Raw genomic sequence first — 22,159 nt, forward strand, 5'->3', positions numbered from 1 at the left:
ATCCCCCAATCGTATAAAACGTATAAAAGGATTTAGTGGAATGGTTTTTTTTTAGTTTTCTTCTATCTACATGGAATTTTCATTTTTTTTCGTGCTCTCTTGTTAGAGGTGAGCGAACTGTGAAGAGCTTCATTGTTGTTTCAGTCATTTATATTCCACGGATTCTCGGTATTTTTCGGAATGAATGATAAAAACAAAATTTTAATCTCGAGGTAAAACCTTGGGGTAGTCCAGGAGGAGTGAAACGTCCAATATTACTTTTAATTATAAAAATTGAATTTTTTATCGCGCTAATTGTTCTAACGGCATTTTCCTTAATTTTACCTTAACAGCACTAGAATTTTTCACAGCCGGTGGATAGTGATTTTTTCCAGTACTCGTACTAGAATTTTTCTAGAAAATTTCTCCCCGTGTACCAATTTTTATGAAATAACTGAACTAAAATTCACAGTTTCCACAGAATTTTTTCAAATTTTTAATTTTCAAAATTACAAAATTCCTTGGAATTTCAGGGGATCTACAATGAGACAAAAATTTCCAAGTATATCAACAAATTCTGCCAAAATTTTTTACCTGCAAATCTTGATTTCTCGCGAGGCTCACTACTAATATCGCATCGGACACAAAGCGGCGGCCTAATTCGGAAAATTGTGTAGTTTCTGTAATGTTCGTCTGCCATGCAGGTACACTTAGAAACTAATCCTAACACTCATTGCGGTGTCAGAGTGAATTTCATTCTGCAATATTGATTCACGATCTCATTAAATGCACTCATTCTCGCTATTGAATGTAATTCACTATCTCATTACCACTGAATATTCAGTACGTTTCTATGCATTATGTATACAATGACATAAACCTCCGATATTCTGAATAATCGTACGACCCCCACTAGCTGGAATATTCTATGCAATCCAGTGTATTCAGTATTGAAGTCTACAGACAGCAAATGTTTCCCCTAAATTCATCAATTATTGCCAACTGTTCCGAATTATAGAAATTTCACGAACGATTGTAATTTAGTAATAATTAATTCCATTTAATAATTAATTCGTAGACTACTATGACTTTTAAAAGTCGTGGGCGATTGGAGTGAGATTCCTCTTGCACTGAAGATCAATTATATATTAAATCGAAGAATTAGAGCAAAAAAATAATTGTTTATTGCTCGTTTGCCCCGCACGTGCTTAAAATATTAAAAATAGTCCAGGGCCTCCTATTTTTGAGCTACAGAAGTTTTTTTTCTTTCAAAATTTTTGAAAAATGTGTGCAATAACATTTACGAATTATTCTTTTGAAATTCGGCGACTACACCGCTAATTTCGTTTGGTTAATATAAAAATTGGGGCCATTCATGTGAAACAGGTAAAAAATCATCTTCAAAATATTTAAAATATATTCTCGATTCTTTTAGAAATATTTTTTGTGCTACTTTACATGAATGACGCAATTTTTTATTAAAAAAACAAAGTTAGCAGTGTGGGAGTCGAATTTCAAGTGGAACGTTTTGTGATCTTCTCTAATGATGAATATTTTCGCTTTGTGACGGTCGTCGCAGTTAACGGTCGAAATTCAATACGAAATGGAAATTTAAATAAGTCAGAAAAAGAAATAGAAATATTAAGCGACGGGCTATTCAGAACTCTGAAAAGTATATGAAAAAAGTGAAAACTGAAAAATTTTTTTTTTCAGATTTTCAAAGGGTCAGATTTTCCGTTTTTCCAGGGGAAAGTCGACTTTCGCCAAAATCGAATTTTTTAGCCGGGTGAACGTTAATTCCAACTATTTAAGCGACGGGATATTCAGAACTCTCAAAAGTATATGGAAAAAGTGAAAACTGAAAAAAATTTTTTTTTCAGATTTTCAAAGGGTCAGATTTTCCGTTTTTCCTGGGGGAAAGTCGACTTTCGCCAAAGTCGAATTTTTTAGCCGGGTGAACGTTGATTCCAACTATTTAAGCGACGGGCTATTCAGAACTGTCAAAATTATATGGAAAAAGTGAAAACTGAAAAAAAAATTTTTTTCAGATTTTCAAAAGGTCAGATTTTTTTCACCGATTTTTTTTTTCTATGTGAAAAATAATACACGTAAATGGGCATACGTAGTAGAATACACCACAAATAAGTCAAAAAAGTTTCTTTCTCTTTCATGTATTCGAAAGGGTCTCATGAGTTGCTGATTTCATGATTTCATGAGATTTCACCGATTCCAAGTGATTTCAATTGAAATTACCTGGAATTGATGAAATCCCAGGTTTTCACTGATTTCATTTGATTTCGACTGATTTCATACGATTTCAGTCCTGAGTCTTCAAAACTCCAAAAATCCTCAAATCATGTTTTTCGTGTTATTGAGTACCTGCCGTCTCCATGATTCATGCCCAACATCAGTAAAACACAATCATATTTCCGTTTTCCCATCTGGTTGTCATGTCACCGCTCAGAGTATCCGACCCGTGCACTGTAATCCCTCAACGTTTTTTTTTCCATTTTGTGTCCCTGGCAATGACGCAAAAGCTAAAAAAACGAGAAAAAAATTTAGTGATTTTGCTTTTATTTCCGCGAATGTTATGACAAACCACAGTACAGAATGAGAAAGAGAATCAAGAAGATTATATTTATATACGAGGTACAGAAGGACGAGGGTAATACGAAATAAACTGTTTTCTTGAGTATAAAAGGCGTGAGAGACGGTCCTCCAGCCGCAGGCGAATGTGTATAGCTGTCTTTAGTGTCTCCCATACAAACCCGAAGTCCTAGCTGGAGTTGTCTTTGAATTTTTTTTCTCCTCCCTTCCCTTCCTCCTTTCTTTAAAGCCCTCCCTACAGCCCTACCTCTTTTCCATCCCCAGCCAGACCCAATGTGTTTACCCATCATTGTATCTATGCACGCAAAGATAGGAGTGGAAATAACCCAAGAACCATTTCGCCGAGACTAAAGGGATCGAGGGGTAATTGAGTTTAGTCAGGATACATTTACGTAGTTTCTCTTTGTTTTGTTCCTTACCCCTCCCGTTGTAGTTGTTTTTCCTCTTTCCCTTGTGCAGTTCCATTAAATTATCCATTTTGTCTCTCCCAGTGCTGAGGTTGATGGAAATACATTCCCCCGGCTTATCTGGACAATCTGGCACAGCGAAAAATGTAAAGGAAAAAACAAAACGTAAAACTGACTCTAATGACGGAGAACAAACTCGCGTTTCCTTCCGCTGAAACGATGAGATTATTGCGCAATTTTTAGCTTCTCAATTTGCAGCAGAAGTTATTGCCACTAGTGTTCCAGCCTCGGAGTATTCAGCGTCTGACTTAAAATCCGGTGTTGCTACTTGCGGTGAGTTTACGGTCCGGGTTATTCTCCTTAGTCTTGTATTTCCAAGTGAACTTTCCGCGGTATTTTATTGCGCATTTTACCTCTTCCATGTTTCAACTATCAGACGATGCGCGGGGAGGGGAGAGGTCACGCGGGTGGCTCTTCACCAGGTCAGTCGCAAGAATTTTTTAATCGGTTGGAAGATGAAGCGCGAGTTCACTCTCTCGCCGGGGGTTCGTAATATTGAACAACCAATCGATTTATTCATTGGAGTTGTGCTAACGACCAAGGTCGTGGGAGTCACGTAGATTGAGAGTATTTGTGCTGCAAATAACGCGAAATGTTTTGGTTTGTAGATGTTTGGACATGATAATGTGGTGCCTTGTAGGGGGAGAATTTGAGACGGAAAATCAAGAGGGGAATGTGTAAAGTTTGGTGGTACACTCGGCGTGGAGCTCAGTCACGGGTGAATCAGATGTACAGAACCACCACAGGTTTATGGGTGACGCCGACTGAACAAGGGTCTCATCTATTCGTCAACACTGAAGAAGAATGTCATTGAAATATTGTGAGGAGATCATGACATGTAGCTGCACCGAGAGCTGCACACTGATAGACGGATTAATTTATTCCAAACGAGATTCGTTAACTATTAACAAATGGTAGAGTTGAATATGACCAAGTGAATATTCGTTGATAGTTCACGAATGGTTCACTTGAAGGTTTCCGGAAAAAATTTTCGCGAATAAAATTCCCCCACAAAATACCTCAAATACTAATCAATCTTTGTTGGGGGAAACATTTTCCGGGGAAATTTTTGTTCGGAAAATTTTTTTCGGGGAAAAAACTCCGGTCCCCACAAGTTGTGAATGTTTTTTTGGGCCCGAATGAAAGAGCGAGTTTCGAAATTGCGTGCCATAAACAATTAATTTTTTGCACTCATTATTCATTTTTAGACGTATAAAGTCGATCTTCAATGCATGAGAATTCCCACTTGAATAGCCCACGACTTTTAAAACTCATAAAGATATAGTCTCTCCTTAAATATATATTTTTCATCACACTGTGACGAAAAGTGAACTTTTCGGCACGCTCCGCGTGCCTAAAAGTCCAATTTCCGCCACATTGTGATGAAAAATATTGTTCGTAACTCGTGAAAAAATGTTTTTTGCACTCGTTACGAAATATACTATTTGACTTTTTAAAAAACATTCATAACTCAGAAACAGATTTATCAATTGAGCTCAGTCTAAGCTCATCACAAAGAGGAATCATTGTTCTTTCTATTGAAAAATAAAATTATTCCATCTCATGAACAATTCAACACGTCATGAACATTTCAAAAAAAGTCAAAATTGTCCATTTTACCCACCTTTTTACAATATGATTAGCAAAATTCTGTTACTCCTCAACATAAAATGAGATGGGAGGAATTCATAAAGCAAAAATCATAACAGATTTCAGTAGGGGAGGGTGGGGTAAAATGGACACTTTAGACTCTTAAAATTATTCATAACTCAGAAACAAATTGATCAATTGAGCTCAGTTTAGGCTCATCACAAAGGGAACGAATTGTTTTTTCTAATTGGAGAAAAAAATTATTAAATTTCATCAACATTTCAACCCCTCATTAACATTTAAAAAAAAGTCAAAAGTGTCCGTTTTACCCCAACTTCCCCTATAAATCCTTGTTAGAAATAATTTCAATTGGCGGAATTAAATTTTTGAACTTTGTGAACCCTCACGATTTGATGTTTTTCTCAGATTCCAATCGCCCCGCTGTGCTCTCCCACTTGTTGTGATAAAGTCGATCGTTCCCTCCCGACACAGAAAACTCAGGTGAAATAAAAGTTTAGCATAAAACTAATGGTTACTGGTCCCTGCAATCGCGCTCCACACCACTCCACACCGTCTCACTTTTTCCTGAACAATCCCCGTTCCATTGTTCCTACAAACCCGTTTTTTTTTCTCAAAATTCCCACATACACGCCGACGCAAAATTTTCCACCCTTTTGCTCGCACAGAGCCCCTCAATACCAAGTAAAAAGAGGCTTCGACAAACGCTCCAGTAATTCCCCGAGAGAAATTCAATTTATCCCCTCAAAAAACTTGTTTTTCAGAAATAAGTTTCAAGTGTTGTTTACCCTATCAGCATTAATGTATACGTCGTTCATAAAGCAAAAATCATAACAGATTTCAGTATAAATCCTTGTCTCTCTATATAAATAAAAAAATAAGGAAAAAAATTCAGGGGACACTCAAGTTCAGGGGACGCTTAAATTCAGGGGACGCTCAAATTCAGGGGACGCTGGGTGCCTATATGAGGAGGTGCGTGTATTTATAAGGGATGTCTATATGAGGGGGTGGTCATAAAGGAGATATCGATATTTATGGAGGATTACTATATTAGGAGGTGTTCATATGGAAGATGGTTATGGGTATGGTCACACTGCTGCGGTCACACGGACGGGGGGGGAACGAGCGAAGCGAGTGGGGGGGGCAAAGCCCCCCCCCGGGTTGGCGAGCGGAGCGAGCAGGGGGCGAAGCCCCCTAGTTAGAAATGAATTCAATTGGCGGAATTAAATTTTTTCTTAGTGAACCCTCACGATTTGATGTTTTTCTCAGATTCCAATCGCCCCGCTGTGCTCCCCCACTTGTTGTGATAAAGTCGATCGTTCCCTCCCGACACAGAAAACCCAGGTGAAATAAAAGTTTAGCATAAAACTAATGGTTACTGGTCCCTGCAATCGCGCTCCACACCACTCCACGCCGTCTCACTTTTTCCTGAACAATCCCCGTTCCATTGTTCCTACAAACCCGTTTTTTTTTCTCAAAATTCCCACATACACGCCGACGCAAAATTTTCCACCCTTTTGCTCGCACAGAGCCCCTCAATACCAAGTAAAAAGAGGCTTCGACAAACGCTCCAGTAATTCCCCGAGAGAAATTCAATTTATCCCCTCAAAAAACTTGTTTTTCAGAAATAAGTTTCAAGTGTTGTTTACCCTATCAGCATTACTGTATACGTCACCCGTGGAGAGGGAAAAAATAAACACGAGAAAAATAAGAGCCATAAGTCTTTTGAAAGTCAGTGACGAAGAAAATTGCCGGTGAGAATCCGTCGAATGTCTGCGTTGAAAAGTGTCGAAGGGCGCCGACGCGCCCCGAGGAGGAATGCACATATTCAACACACGGCTTCGAATGCCTAGTGGCGTCTCACGCGCTTCGCTCCGCTCAGTGCGCGTTCACCCTCCGTACCGACTAGTGCAAACGGAGCTCCCGGATCGTGAGTGATTTTCCGAGATTCTTTTCGCTCCGTAAACCGTCAAAAATGCCCTCCGAGTTAGTAGAAAAAAAAATGAAAACAATGACGCAAAACATCTGGAATAGTTGATTGAATTTCCATCACTTGTGTTTGGATTTTTTTTCTGTTGTTTAACCTAATTCTGTGCATTTTGTGGATGTATGGCGCAGTGTAATAGCGACACACGTGGATAGAACTTGCTGATAAATCTATCCTGTGGTAAATCTGCATATCGTGAACGTAGTGGTTATCGACCGATTCAGACTCCACGGAAACTCGGTGATTATCGTACGTCACAAGCTCGCGAATTTCTCTAGGGCAATTGGACGCAAACATGTTAAAATGAATAGATTCGACTCTACTCATGCGTAATTGGCGTTGCTTTCTTCATCGGTCTACCGTAAAGTGAAAGCGAAAACAAAAAACTCGACTTTTTGGTGTTCTCATTTTGATATTTTTGCAAGTAAAAAGGGCACGTGCGTGAGGGTGTGATTTCGTTGAAGCAAATGCGTCCACGCGATCCTGGGGAAACTGATAACATCGTTGGTGAAGTGAGACTGAAACCCGGGTGGTGTTGAAGGGCCACACTTTTTTCACCCGTTTTTCTTTTGTTCGGCGTTCTCAAATATGCGGGCATCGTTGATTTTAATCAGTGGCATTATCGTACTGTCACTGGCAGTTGCTAGGGCTCTCTCTTGTGTGTGTTCGCCGTTAGAATGTGATGTTTTGACCGAGGAGGATTGCCCTGGCGGTCTCACCTGGGATCCATGCAGGTAAAAATGGTTTTTGTTATGAATAATCAGTAAGTTGGGGGAATAAAATCCAGTGGAGACGTTGAGGAGAACGATGAAGAATAAATTCAGTAGTGCAGTGGGACACGGAGATGAGTCGACTCATCTCCCAGTTGAGTTTTTGAGGAATATTTCGAAATCTGAGGGAGATAGCGAAATTTTCGTTATTACATTTGTTGTAGCACTCAATCGGCTCCACAAAAAAGGTTATGACAACAATTTTGCTATCTCCTTTAGATTCCGAGATATTGATTGAAAACTGGTCAATGGTCAAACGGACACTTTTGACTTCTTTTGATTGAAATATTCATGACGTGTTGAATTGTTTATGAAATGGAATAATTTTATTTTTCAATTGAAATATAATGATTCCTCTTTGTGATGAGCTTAGACTGAGCTCAATTGATAAATCTGTTTCTGAGTTATGAATATTTTTATAAAAGTCAAAAGTGTCCACTTTACCCTACCCTCCCCTACTGAATTCAAAAGGACCAAAAAAGTATTCGTCGTTGATGATTTTTTGTCGTGAATTCTAACGGTGATAAGCGCCGACTGGATATTCGTTGGGGAGGTTGGGGTAACATGGACACTTTTGACTTTTTAAAAAATTTTAATGACGGGTTTAAATGTTGATAAAATGTTATAATTTTTTTGTCATTGCAAAGAACAATTCTTTCCCTTTGGGATGAGCCTAAACTGAGCTGAATTGATAAATTTGTTTCTGAGTAATGAGTAATTAAAACAAAAGTCTAAAGTATCCATTTTACCCCACTCTCCCCTATTCGGGAAAATTGTTTACTAGTCTACTATCTCCATATCACTTATCAATTGATTCGATGTGTCTAGTTTATTGTCTAGATTTAATTTGAGAAGTAAAAGTTGAGGGTCCACGATCTCCCATATATCCACGGTAGAAATTACCTTGAATCCGCGGGAAAACGTCCTGCATATCCACGGTCAAAGTTACCGTGGAGCGCTTGTTTATAAATGAATAATTGAAGTTGTTTAAACTTTGGAAAATCGAATTTTTTTAGGCATAAAAATTGCAATTTCTTAATTATTTCACCAATCTTCCTCCAAAAGTACTTTCAAATTTTTATAGATTTAAAAAATGTTTTATAACGGTTCAATATCGAGATTCTAATTCAGACCTGCAAAGTTTAAATAATAAAATAATAGTAAAATGTCCGAGAACTGACAAAAGTAGAGAATCATTTACTGGAGAAAAAATTGCCAAAATCCTCGGATATCCTTAAGTTATAAAATATGTTCATACTAATTTAATCTACTTGATTTTTTCCCCCTAAAACTTTCTGATTTCGTGAATAGACACTGTTAATTATATTTTACACAGAATTTTTATTTTTTTAACGTTCGTTGTTTATAAATGAATAATTGAAGTTGTTTAAACTTTCGAAAATCTAATTTTTTTAGGCATAAAAATTGCAATTTCTTAATTATTTCACCAATCTTCCTCCAAAAGTACTTTCAAGTTTTTTTAGATTTAAAAAATGTTTTATAACGGTTCAATATCGAGATTCTAATTCAGACCTGCAGAGTTTAAATAATCAAATAATAGTAGAATGTCCGAGAACTGACAAAAGTAGAAAATCATTTACTGGAGAAAAAATAGCCAAAATCCTCGGATATCCTTAAGTTATAAAATATGTTCATACCAATTTAATCTACTTGATTTTTTCCCCCTAAAACTTTCTGATTTTGCCACCATATTTTATACGGAACAATTCCCGTTATAATTTTAATTTTCAACTTTCAACTTTTTCTCTCACAATTTTTCCCCACCTTCAAGCTCTTTCTTTCAAGAATCTCCTTGATATTAATGGAAGATAAATGGAACAAAGTGCATTCGTTGATTCTTCCTCTTTCCATTTTCTTTTGACAACAGTTACTCTGAAGATTCTTCGCCACCATCTCGACAACAAAATCAAGTGAAAAAGAATAGAAGTGACAGAGCGAAAGAATAGGAGTGAAATAAAATGAAACAACATTTATTTCATTCTCATCGATATTGTTGTTCCGAGCCAGTCAAGTGGATCGTATACATTTGTCTGAAAATTCTCGTGATATTATTTTTCAAGGGTCTATATCCTCGCCCCCTCACTCTACTTTTTGTCCCTCTCGTCTCTCTGTATTCCGATTCTCTCATGAAAAAGTTTTATACCTAGCAACGTGGAAAATCCCCGACTTGCTTTGAGAAAAAAAAATAGTAACGTAAGAGATAAAAATTGAGCAAAATGTTCCCTCTATTGCTTTTTTATCTCTCATATCCAACCATGTTCCATTATTATTATTACTTCACGGTATCATTACAAGGGAGAAGAGAGGAGTGGCAAGAGGAGGAGGGGGAGAGGCGTTCGGCAGATGTGCAAAGATCAGTGGCAATAAAATTTTATTCTCTCTTAAATTATCTTGTGCTTCTTTGTCATTATTAGATGCTGCAAAGTTTGTGCGCGTGTCGAGGGTGAGCCCTGCGGCGGATTGTTTGGATTTTCTGGTAGTTGCGCGGTCGGCCTCCAGTGTGTCATTAAGAATCTTCGCCCACCGGAGGAATTGGACGAGGGAACATGCTCAAGTAAGATGAAATGAAACTCCCTTCTTTCTTTCCCTCCCTCATTACATTCCTCCTTGTAATAGTTTTTTTTTCGTCGCTGATGGAGAGGAGAAAAGAATGTGAATAACAATGGTCTGGTGCATCATTGTGAGCGGATCATTTTGAGAGGTAGATTAAAGTAGCTCTACCCTTCGGCGGAGCTACGCTGTAGTTTTGGATATTTTCAGTTTTTAAATTTTTCAACTAAATTGCATGGAAAAAATTTGAAAAAATTCATACCGAGTCAGTATTGTCTGTTTATTAAATTTCGGAAAATATTGATATTTTTTCAAAAGTTTCCCTCGTATAATTAAATAATAAAACTTGTTTGTAAAATGGGGGATTTTTTTTATGAGGTTTCAAAAAAATTCTTGATTTCTTCACATCTAATGAAAAAAAATCAGATTTTAATCTTTGATTACAATGGAAATGTTGATTTTCACATAAGACACTGGGTTAAATCCTGATTTTTAAATATTTCTTCTTTGAAAAACCAAAACGATAATTAAATTGAGAAAAAAATTAGAATTCCGAATCTAATCGAGTTTTCTGCAATTTTTTGCAATTTTCAATAATCTTTGAATTTACTGTAAGGGTAGAGCTACTTTAACAATGACGAGAGGTTTCAGTCTGGGAACAAATGTAAATGTCAATTACTTGTTTTGCTTAGGAACGCCGGGAGAAAAAAGTTGGGGAAATATTATCTAGAAAAACTCGGCAAATCTTGCTGTACTATTTACTACTTTTACTATACTAATCGCGAAAGTGAAAGGTTTTAGGTCCCATCTATAATTTTTAGGAATCTATTTTCTTGTGATCACTCTCAAAAAAATTATTTTTTGTTATGATAATCCGATCAAATTTTTTATTCTCCAATTCTCAATTTCTGTCATTAATTCCATTTATTCTATCAAAAGACAAGGATAGAAATCGAATTTATGGGTATTCTTCCATTATTGGAAAAATTATATCGATTTTAAAACTTTCCGGAAACATTGAAAAATTAATTTTTTTAGTTTTTCTCGCCTACGTTTTTTTACATTTTTTTTCATTTCCTCTCGTTAAAATTAGATCATAAAGTTCCAAAATAAGTAATTCTATCAAAGGGCACGGGTAGAAATCGAATTTATGAGTATTCTTTCATTATTGGAAAAAAAATCGATTTTAAAACTTTCCGGAGTCATTGAAAAATAATTTTTTTAGTTCTTCTCGCCCACGTTTCTTTGCATTTTTTGAATTTCTTGTCGCTGAAATGTTGATATCCCTCTAGTACTTGGAGAAAAAACTGATTCGAAGTTTCCGCCGACATAAAAGAAGAAAAAAATCCAATTCCTGGCCGATTTGCCCTTTCTGATTCTTTTTTCATTTTCTTTTCATAATAATAATTGGAATCCCACCATAGGAATGAGGAGTACCAATATCCTTTTACCATGAGGGGAAAAATAGATTTAAAAAATTTTCAAGAATACGCGGAGAGAGTTTTCTATTACCTGAATGAGATTTCGAATGACTTTGGTGTTGTGTATTTATTTTCCTCACAAAAAAACACGTTTTATTGATCTTCAACATAATTCTTCTTTATTCAATACTGTAACTTGTGAATTAAAGGAAAAAAATATAATACGAGTAACAATGCTTAAATTAAATTAATCTAATTATGAAGAGGAAAATGGAAATAAAAAAAATTAAATAAAAAAAGTATAGAGTAATCGCGCTAGTTATTCTTTATAGGAGAAACTTGAAGAAATTCCCAAGCCGATAAATATGGTTTTGAAAAGGAAATTAGATTTGTGAGTGGCTGCTTTCATTCGGTAATTAATGGAGGGAAGGCTATTAGAGGAGGAGATATCTGGCTGAATGGCGAATTAAATTAAGACGTGAGAGAAACTCGAGAAGTCGCGATTTTGCCCTCATCAAGATGCCAATTCCCCCCAGCGTTCAATCGGTGAAAATTGTGCATTTCACGAGCTTTTGAAGAATTAGATTACGAGTTTCCTGTATAATGAAAATGTGTGAGATATTCATCTGACGCTCGAAATAATTTGATTGAGGGATGGGAGAAAGTTAGTTCACAGAAGAAATTAAAATCAAATTGTTTGTTGCTACAAGTCCTTATAACTACATGAGGATTTTCATTGCCGATACTTATCATTATTGGCTCAACTCCTTTTTGATATTAAATTAATAGTGTTCTCATCATGATGCGAACAGCAGCCTTACAATTCTGCATATTCTTTTCGATGCTTCCTCCCCTCGAGGAGAGCATTGTGCTCACTGCTTTAATAAAGGAATGAATGAATAAACACTTTGTGAACTCGAAAAACTTGGCAGACAAACTGTAATTTCCACAGGGACAAAGACATACTTTCAAGTGAATAATTACAAAACTGGACAAGTTAATCAGTCCGACTGGAAATGTGAAAATTTTGTCATCAGGAAATCACTTCCTGTGAGTTTCATTCAGCTCATTTTCTTGCAATTTTCGTGGACAAATGAATGACCTATTCCGAAGTAATCGATGTGAAAAATTGTACCGGTCAATCGAAGGGACTCCATTTCACTCAGGAACTTTCAATTTGGTCTCTTATATATTCTACTCATAACTATTGGATTTCTATGTTGAAAAAGGTGAACCAATACGTTGATTTTTTCAATTTTATGTATTTCTGTTCGCAGCCGTTATCGGCGCACCAACTCCTAGGATTTTCAGCTCCAAATCCCGATTTTTTTCTTATTGTTAGTGTGCACAAACTATTACTTCTGCAGGTTACGATGGCGTGCACAGTTTCGGTGATCTACTTCAGTGGCGGGATTTTCGTAACACGTGAACCGTGGCGTGTTTTACTGTAATGTAACTAAAAGTTGAACTGTGAGTTTTCGTATTTCTGCGGTCACGTTATTTAATCAAATTGAATAATCCAGAAATAATTGAAAAACGCAGAATGATTTTACGGACATACAACTTTATTCATATGTCCAAAATTATGAGAATTCTTTCGACGAAATATTGATGAACTCGTGATGACTTAATTATCCAACGCAAATCATGTGAGATTCGATTATAAAGAATTTTCACTTAGTGCTGATATTAAATTTCTCAGCATTTCTAGGTAGTCCTCTTTCATGGTCATAATTTTTCTGGATGGCAGTTGCAGAAAGTACACATGATGTTTATTCTTGAATCATGAGATGTGAGAACCTCTCAGATAATCCATAATTTGGATATTTTCTTCATTCAGATTTTTTCAACCGACTTGTTCAAAGCATAAACGAACTTCTGACTTGAAATTATTGACTTTTTCCTTTCGTGTAAAAACAATTCGGCATTCATTTGGTCCGGTGGGTATCTAGGAAGCTATTAGCAACGGGAGAAAAAATTGATCGGTGCTTTTTGAAATGACGGCGATTGCCTCTGATAGAATAGATCAGTCATAATTTCGCTAGAAGTTGGATACGAACCCAAGCCACTCCAGGCTCCGTGAATTCAGCAACTTACTCCCCGGTTTCAGCACCTACTCAGGGTCAATCATCCTATTAGACTATACACCAACAAGATTATTTCTCCAAAAATCAGATGGAAACAGTCTTCAGCAATTTTATATGAGTAGAATTCAGTAGCGAATTGGCAACAGGAGATAAGTCAATTTTGACTCTTGACCAGTTTTCAATCAGTATCTCAGAATCTAAGGGAGATAGCGAAATGTTTGTTATAACCTTTTTTGTGGAGCTGATTGAGTGCTACAACAAATGTAATTACGAAAATTTCGCTATCTCCCTTATATTTGGAAATATTCCTCAAAAACTCAACTGGGAGATAAGTCGACTTATCTTCGTTTACCATTTTACTTCTCAAATGAAGTTGAAGAATTCTTTGCGATAGTCAAACGTTACGTCTTCCAGGGAAGACCTCATCAGGGGCTTCTTTATTATTCCGATGTTAAATTGATAATTCTTTAACAGTCTTCATGTTATTAATTGATTAATTCGTTTTTATTTTCACGTTAAATTGATAATAAAGAAGCCCCTGATGAGGTCTTCCCTGGAAGACGAAATGTTGGGCCATCGCAAAGAATTCTTCAACTTCATTTCTACTTATATAAAATTACTACTGAAGACCCCTTAGGCCAGCCTGTTATCATCTGATTTTTTACCTAATTCCAACGGTCAAAAAAACCTGTTCAACAAAAGATTTTTTTTTTGTCGTAAGGAATTCAAAGGCAGAAAGTTCCTGGCACTACCGAAATGCATACTCATGGTTGCAAATTGTCGCAATAAAACGTCAGATTTTCATGAAAACTTCGTAGAAGACTGAATTTACTAGAATAAAATTTTCATTCCTGCTTTTTTAGGGGGGTTGGCCTCTAGAACCGGGAAAACTTCCTGGATTACCCACATCAAACTCAAGTTGTGAGCTCACCAAAAAGCGAAAACTAAAGTTGTTCATGACACTATCAGAATTTCGTGAAATTCAACTGGTCCTTACCCGCGCTGTGGGCGTTGCGTCACACCCGTTAAATGTTAAACCGCGCTTTAGGTACCCGTTGAATTATAGTCAATAGACAAGTGAGTCATTGATTTTTGGTTAATTTCCGACGGAGAGAAAAATATTGGAATTTTTTAAGTGAAATTCTCAGATAATGTCTGGTGTTTCCCCCAATCGAGGCCCCCAATCGAGAAAAAAAAACTAAATGATTTGCCAATAGCAGTCGTATGGAAATGCCATCTCTGTTAGTCGTTTGTTAAAATTGGATATTCTTTGCTGAAAATTTGGAGAGTAATTTTTTAACAGTGCAGGCTTTATTGATCACTTTTTTACTCCAGTCGGATTTGAGTTTCCACTCAGGATGTTCAATCTGCAGAGTTCTTATCTCCCTTGTTGCAACATAGACAAAACATTGGGAGATGTCCATCAATTTTAAAGCACTCAGGAGATTACCGTCAACTATTTTTTTGTATCTGGACTGTAGACGGGCGAAGTGCAGGGTTTCAAGTATTATATTCGCCTCATGTTTCAATCAATTTCGGGAAATTGTTTCGACGAAATGGTTGGTGGTGCTTATGTTGCACCCTAAAATAGAGATTATGGCGATACGAATCAGCAAATACAAGTCGTCTTCGTAATGGGAACCAAAAAGGGTTTTTTAACACTCCGCTGGTCGTGCCATAATGATAAATTTGAAAGATCTAGGGAAAATCTGAAACAATCAAGAGTGATCTAGATCGTACACTTGAAGAAATCCCGTGAGATTTCTTATGTTCAATGTTACCCTCAATTACATTGATATGCCCTCATGATTTGTTGTTAACTTTTTAAATTACTTATTGATTAATTTATTGTAAATTTAATTTTTTCGAGGCTGGATTTTTTTCCCCGAAACTTACACCTGTTTTAAATAAAAAGGTTCTCTTGCACTTCTTTGATAAAATTCATATTTATCGAGTTACTATTTTTTTTTTAAATAACTCACCGGGCCCAACCTAAAATTTTGATTTCGCATACCTCGAAAAAATTTTTTTTATAACTATCCAAGGCGTGCATGGAATAAACCGACAATATATTGAGTTTTCCTTGAAGTTTAAAAAAACGGCTTTCGATTTGATCGAAGTAGTATGGGACGCCCCATATTCAAGCTCAAAGTTGCCATGTTTTTATGAAAATTCGCCTTATACACGGTACACAGCCCGGAGTTTCGGAGTAAAAATTCAAAAATCCAACTACTTATGATATTTCTGGCGGATCTTGTCATTGAAGGGGCTTCTAGACACTTCAAAATGAGATGCCAAATTTTTTCAAATTTTTCTGAGGCTTTACTGCAGTGTAATTTAAAAAATTGGAAAAAGCGCGGCGCTCATAGCGCGACCAACGGAGTTAATCTCTATAGTATAGAGTCTATTGGGATGTCTCATTACTGAACGTACATACTGTGAGCGTTGCTCGGGGATGAAAACTCGGATAAAATTTTTGTCTCCGACGCTTTAGTAATCACACTGATAGAAGGATAGAAGGATTTAGTTGCATTTTAACTATTACACAGAAAAAATCTTTACTTTGAGATTTCAAAGATCTTAAATTGAGATTTTCGGAAGTCATAATTGAGACTTGTTGAACTTCAGGCGTTTGAAAGTTTTAACTTGAGACTCTCGAAAGTTTCAACTTGAGATATTCAAAATTCTCAATTTCAGACCTTCGAAAATGTCAAGTTGAGGCCTTCGTAAATTTCAAGTTGAGAGTTTCAGAGCTCAATTTAAGATTTTGAAAAGTTTCAATTTGAGATTGTAATTCTCAAATTGAAATTTGTTTTTTTTTTGTGTACCACAAACAATCTTATCAAATAATGTGAAATGCGAGATTGTAGAACATTTATTCTTGTTTCGAATGAAACATTCGAGTTTGGCAGTTTGCGCCTCGTTTCTGATGTCGAGCACTAGAATTTTTCCCCGACTTTTATCTCTGTAGTTCTGGCGTGGGTATAAAATTACTGGAATACTTCTTCAATCCTATAAATCAATATTGATGAGAAGTTTTGACGCTTCAATATCCATGTCACTGGAATTTTTAATATCAGTTCGCATCACGTGTTGCTATAAAACTGACGTAGAAACTTTTAAAACTTTTCAACTCCAAGAAGCTCAACTTCAACTGAAATACGATATTTTGAATTTCTTCTGATGCGTCTTTAATCCTCACTTCCGAAGCGCGAGATTAAGTAGTAGTATCTTTGATAAAATCTTGTTAGTCGGAGAAACTAGGTGATGCTACGTTGGATAAGCAGAGGGATAGGTAACCACTTAGCGTAATAATTGGTGACATGGGAGAGGAGACATAAATGTAGTGCCGGGTCAGACACTAAGTGTGAGAATGTAAGGGTCAAAAAGTGGAGGTTAAAAAATGAGAGTCGGAATATTAGAGTCAAAAACTGAGGGCCTGAATGTAAAGGTGAAGGAATGAGGGTCAGAATGTTACGGTTAAAAAAAGAGAGTCAGAATATTAGGATAAAAAAATTAGGGCCGGAATATAAAAGTAAAAAAAGTGGGTGTCAGGCAATGAGGGTCATATAAGGGCTAAAAACGGTGATCAAGCATAATATATGACTTATATTTAGGCCCTCATTGCCAGACACCCACTTTTTTTACTTTTATATTCTGACCCTAATATTCTGACCCTCATTTTTTAACCCTTTTTGACCCTTATATTCTGACACTTAGTGCCTGACCCTTATATTACACTTAAAGTAACTCTACCCTTTGGCCGGGCTACGCTGTACTTTTGGATATTTCCAGTTTTTAAATTTTTCAACTAAATTGCATGGAAAAAATTTGAAAAAATTCTTACCCAGTCAGTATTATCTAAATTAAATTTTGAAAAATATTGATATTTTTTCAAACAGTTGCCTCTTATAAATAAATAATGAAACTTGTTCGCAAAACGGTGGATTATTTTTTATGAGGTGTCAAAAAAATTCTTGATTTTTTCACATCTGATGAAAAAAAATTCAGATTTTCAGATCTTTGATTACAATAGAAATGTTGATTTTCACATAAGACACTGGGTTAAATCCTGATTTATAAAAATTTCTCCTTTGAAAAACCAAAACGATAATTAAATTGAGAAAAAAATTAGAATTCAGTTTTCAATAATCTTTGAATTTACCGTAAGGGTGGAGCTACTTTAAGAGGGTTTGCTACAACCCGGGCTGACACAAAAGAATCATCTTCGAATTGAAATCCCCACCCCCCAGTTGAGTACAAAATATACTTGATTTAATTAGCTTTCGAAATCGTGTCAATTCCAGAAGAGACAGTTAAATGGCCCGAACGTGACAGGCGTGAATTTTTCATTACACGTCACACTGGAGAAATGAAAGTCTTATCTTATGAAAATTCTACAGATATTCACCACATGACAATTTAAATATATGGAAGTATCCGGTGACTGAACTAATTCCTTCACCTTAAGAAAATTCGCATGCTCCCCCTACTTCTCCTCTACAACTACCATTTCTGTCATCCCTCGTAGGTGAAGCCATAATATTCTATGAATACAGAGTAGTTGGATGCGCACTGGTGGCGTTATACACATGCACACGTCGCCTATTAATTCTGTATAAATTTAACGATACGGTATTGACGTTCCCTATTTCGACCCGGTTGTAACTGTTTTTGAATGAATTATTGCCTTCTTCTCGTCGTTTACGACCTTTTCCCATTGACGAATTTCAATTGCTCTTTACGCGAAATGGAAATCTAAAAGGGGATGACCTGAATGGAAAATCATATTAGGCTATAATAAGAGACTGCTCATTAGTAAAAATTGATTTTGACCAGTTTTGGATCAGAAATGTAACGTTTGTTTGGTTCAGGCAAACTGCACAGCAAAAACGAATGACTGAATTTCATACACCTTTTGTAAACATTTTTCAGACACTGAAAAACGTCTGAATAAAATGAAAATTTTTCTGATTTTATTGTTCAAATATCATTCATGTGTGCGCAGTTTTTACAGCTGAAATTGTCGCCTTGGTGATGGAGTATATCGACCACAACGAACGGAAGTGAACTATTTTATTAAAATCGTGCGAAATTCATTTTTGAGGGGGGAATGCCTCACTTTCTCTCAAAATAATATTCACCAACGGATGTTTTCCTTTAAAAATTCAGAGATTTCCACATCTGCTGTGAATTTTTCATAGGGATATCCGGTCCCCCGAGTGAAAATCATTAACAATGCTATAGAAATAGAATTACTTGCAGTTTGTAGAATTAATCTCTGTTTAATGCCACAAGAAGAGGCGTGTATTGGGAGACTTATTCATAAAGCTCTATCTCGGAATTCAAATTCAACAAGATTTAACGCAATTTTGTGGTTCAGAAACGCCTGATTCAATTTCACTCACTATCTCTCTATATTATAAAAATCCAAATCGACTTTTGATGATGAAAATTTGACCCTCGAAATTAAGACTCCAAAAATAAAGGTCACAAGGATTAAAATAAGGGTGTCGAGGGTCAAAATAAGGGTCACGAGGATCAGAATAAGGTCAAGAGGGTCAAATAAGGGTCATGAGGATTAGAATAAGGTCGAGAGGGTCAAATAAGGGTCATGAGGGTCAGAATAAGGATCACCGGGGCAGAGTAAGGGTCACGAGGGTCACATTAAGGGTCATGAGGGTCAGAATAAGGGCCGTGAATCAGATTAAGGATCAGAATAAGGGTCAAATGGGTCAGATTAAGTCATATGGAGCTGATCAAGGGTCACAAGTTTCGGGCTCACAAGGGTCAGAGTAAGGCTCCAAATAAGGGTCACGGGGCTTAAAACCAAGGGTTTCGAGTTTGCGAAAATGCAAAACAATGCAGCATCTAAGAAAACATTGAAGTGTTTACTTTCAAGAGTCGAGAGTGGAAGGAATAAGAGAAGCGCTCGAGCGAGGAAAAATCGTAATAAGGGGAAACGCGACAATAACAAGAGCGACTGTATCAAGAGTCTACTGTGCTGCACAGATTTTGAGAAATCATTGAAAATGTATCACCGAATCATGAATTTTCGTTGAAATAGTGGACCAGTCGTTGGAATAAGCGAGGTTGATCGATTGTGGGTGAAGGTAATCTTGACGATAGTATGAGGATAAAAAAATCCATTGGGAATAGCGCGCGCGTCCTTACGACAAACAGTTGAGAATTGAGGAGGGCTCTGGAAGAGAAAAAAAGGTAATGACTTGATCGAATGGTTGAGACGTTGGACTGTCCATAATAGGGTTTGCCCGGTGGATTCAAAGACTTCCGTATCCCCAAGGTACTTTATCGCTGCTGCGTCGTCCAATTCCGATAACGATCACTTATCGGCCAGTAGTTCTTTTTATTGACGGAAATTAATAAAGAGTGGAAATCTGAATAGAGAGAATTTTAATTAAGTTGAATAATTCTCTTCTCAATCTGCCTCGTTTCCTTCCAATTATTTGAGATCTGAATTTCCATAATTAATATTCTTTATTCTTCAAACTGGAATTTGAACGGTAATTCCTTCTGCTTTATGGAACGTTTACCGATTAATAAATCAGTGAATACTTGAAGTTCTGGGGTAGTTCCTAAAGTTCGAAGGAAATTTGAAGAAAAATCAGTTCTCAGGGGACAGTTAATAGTAAAGCTAATCTTATAGGAATAGACTGGGGTGGAGAATCGTGTGGATTATTTTCAGTTATCGTCGATAAAGGATCAGTCACATGCACACATACCTACATACATGCATATGGACATGGTCTAAAAATAAAAATTCCATATTCGAACTCGTGAGGCCAAAATTACCTGGGGTAGCTGGTGCCTGTACCGCCCACCCGTATTTCTCAGGATTGGCTGAGAATTTTTTTATTATTATGCAAATATTTGATATCAACAAGTAATTTCAACAGAAATTTCCAATTTTCTCCCGTGGAAACATCGTTAAAAAAATCTAAATAATTTCTTATCGAATTGTTAAAATTTTTCGACCCCAGAATTTGAGATTTTTCACATTTTGAGTTGGTCCGTAATTGAATGGAGTGCGAAATATATGTTCGTTATACATTTCCACATCCATTGCGACCTTTTCGATAGCAGAAAAATATCTTCATCAGTTATTATTGGCTATTTTATCAGCCTCCGCGTTTGTGGGTAATTCCGCCCAGGGTTTCTATAGGGCTGCTAGATTCTGCAGCTAGAGGGCGGTCGAGTGACAGCTCGATTGTTTGGGGTAGTCGGTGGCCACTGGAACATCGGGTAAATTCAGGATAATTTATTATTATTCACGTGAAATCTTTCTCAAACTGGAGCCAAAGAATGGAAGCGAAGGATGAAAATAGGAAAAATTATAACAGTTGGTCTGCATTGCTCAAAAAAGTCATCAAAACAAGGTGGGCGGTATGGGACGCATGCCGGGCGGTATTACCCTCAAAGTTCGATTCCATCGCTCACTGGCCGATGGCAATTGAATTACATAATTAAATATGTTTAATGTTAATAAAAAATCTGTCGTCTTCACATCTTCGAGTAAACACCTTGAAGAACCTATTTGGTGCATTTCCCTCAGGTGGGCGGTACATGCACCAGTCACCCTATCCTGATACAGAAAATTCGAGATTTTGAATTTGAGGAATACAATGCCTCCATTCGGAAGCAATTGCACTCATGTAAATGTCTGATGTAACGAAATGAGAATTAGCTTTCGAATGTCTTAAATGTTGTTGTATATTGTCATGCAAGACTATAGGGGAGAATCTAGAATGGTCCATTTTATTCCTCTCAAATGCTGAGATGACGACTCATCTTGTTGGGTTGTGTCTGTTGGAGTTTCTGTGTGTATGTGAATAATTGAACGTGCTCTTCAATAATTACAAGTGCTTTTTTTCCGCTCGCTGGAGAAGAGCCAGAATTGTTGACCTAGTAATTGATATCGCAATGCCAGAGCTGAAATAAAGTACGAGAAATTCAATATCTGTGAATAAGGAATGGACCCGCATTCCAAACGGAGACCGCATTGTTAATCAAGTTATTTATTTTTAGAGTTTCTTAATATGGATCCCCCCCTCCTTAATTATCTGTGATTAAACAATTAAGTATTATCGTTACCGTAATAGTCACGAATGAGCAATTATTTTATTTTAGATATTTTCAGGTTGTGTACTACGATTGTTCTGGGGGACAACATTACAACTCTAGTTTAATTCAATTGTCATTGGAATTGTAAACTTTACTTTTTAATATATTCAATTAGGACATCGGTACACTGACAGAAATATCGTCATAATATCACAAAACTAATTTATTTCGCCAAATATCTCATGTCTCTTGTGGATTAATTTCTTGGGATAAGAACTTCGGATAATGTGTCAAACACTGTCAGATTTCGGTGAAGTATTCACGGCTTGAACATGAACATTTCATGATAAAGTGAGAATTTCTTGCCGCAAGAAATTTTTTTTTTCGTGTCAGAAGATGAGAAAATGACTAAAAATATTATAAGCTTCGATTCAGTAAATCATGAATCAGAGACTTTCATATTGAATGAATAGAGTTTATGCAGAGGAAAACCGCCAGATATTAAAAAAATATAACCGCCACTTACGCTCAATCGCTTTGAGTTCGAAGGGAAGCAATCGCTTCTTTTCCTTCTGTCAAA

The 22,159-nt window shown here is 36.5% G+C and overlaps 1 protein-coding gene across 1 annotated transcript in view; it reads left to right on the plus strand.

The window, feature by feature from the left end:
• The first annotated feature begins 6,561 nt into the window (after nt 1-6,561).
• The window catches only part of LOC107037628 (insulin-like growth factor-binding protein 7), a 38,136-nt gene continuing 22,538 nt past the window's right edge, over nt 6,562-22,159 (plus strand). The window contains exons 1-2 of the mRNA XM_015256273.1: nt 6,562-7,382; nt 9,854-9,993. Of these exons, the coding sequence (XP_015111759.1) occupies nt 7,237-7,382; nt 9,854-9,993 (286 nt within the window). The 5' untranslated portion in view covers nt 6,562-7,236. The remainder of the gene's footprint in view (nt 7,383-9,853; nt 9,994-22,159) is intronic.

The sequence above is a fragment of the Diachasma alloeum genome, unplaced genomic scaffold (genome assembly GCF_001412515.2).
Source record: "Diachasma alloeum isolate Michigan unplaced genomic scaffold, Dall2.0 Dall_scaffold_00269, whole genome shotgun sequence".
Lineage (NCBI taxonomy): Eukaryota > Metazoa > Arthropoda > Insecta > Hymenoptera > Braconidae > Diachasma > Diachasma alloeum.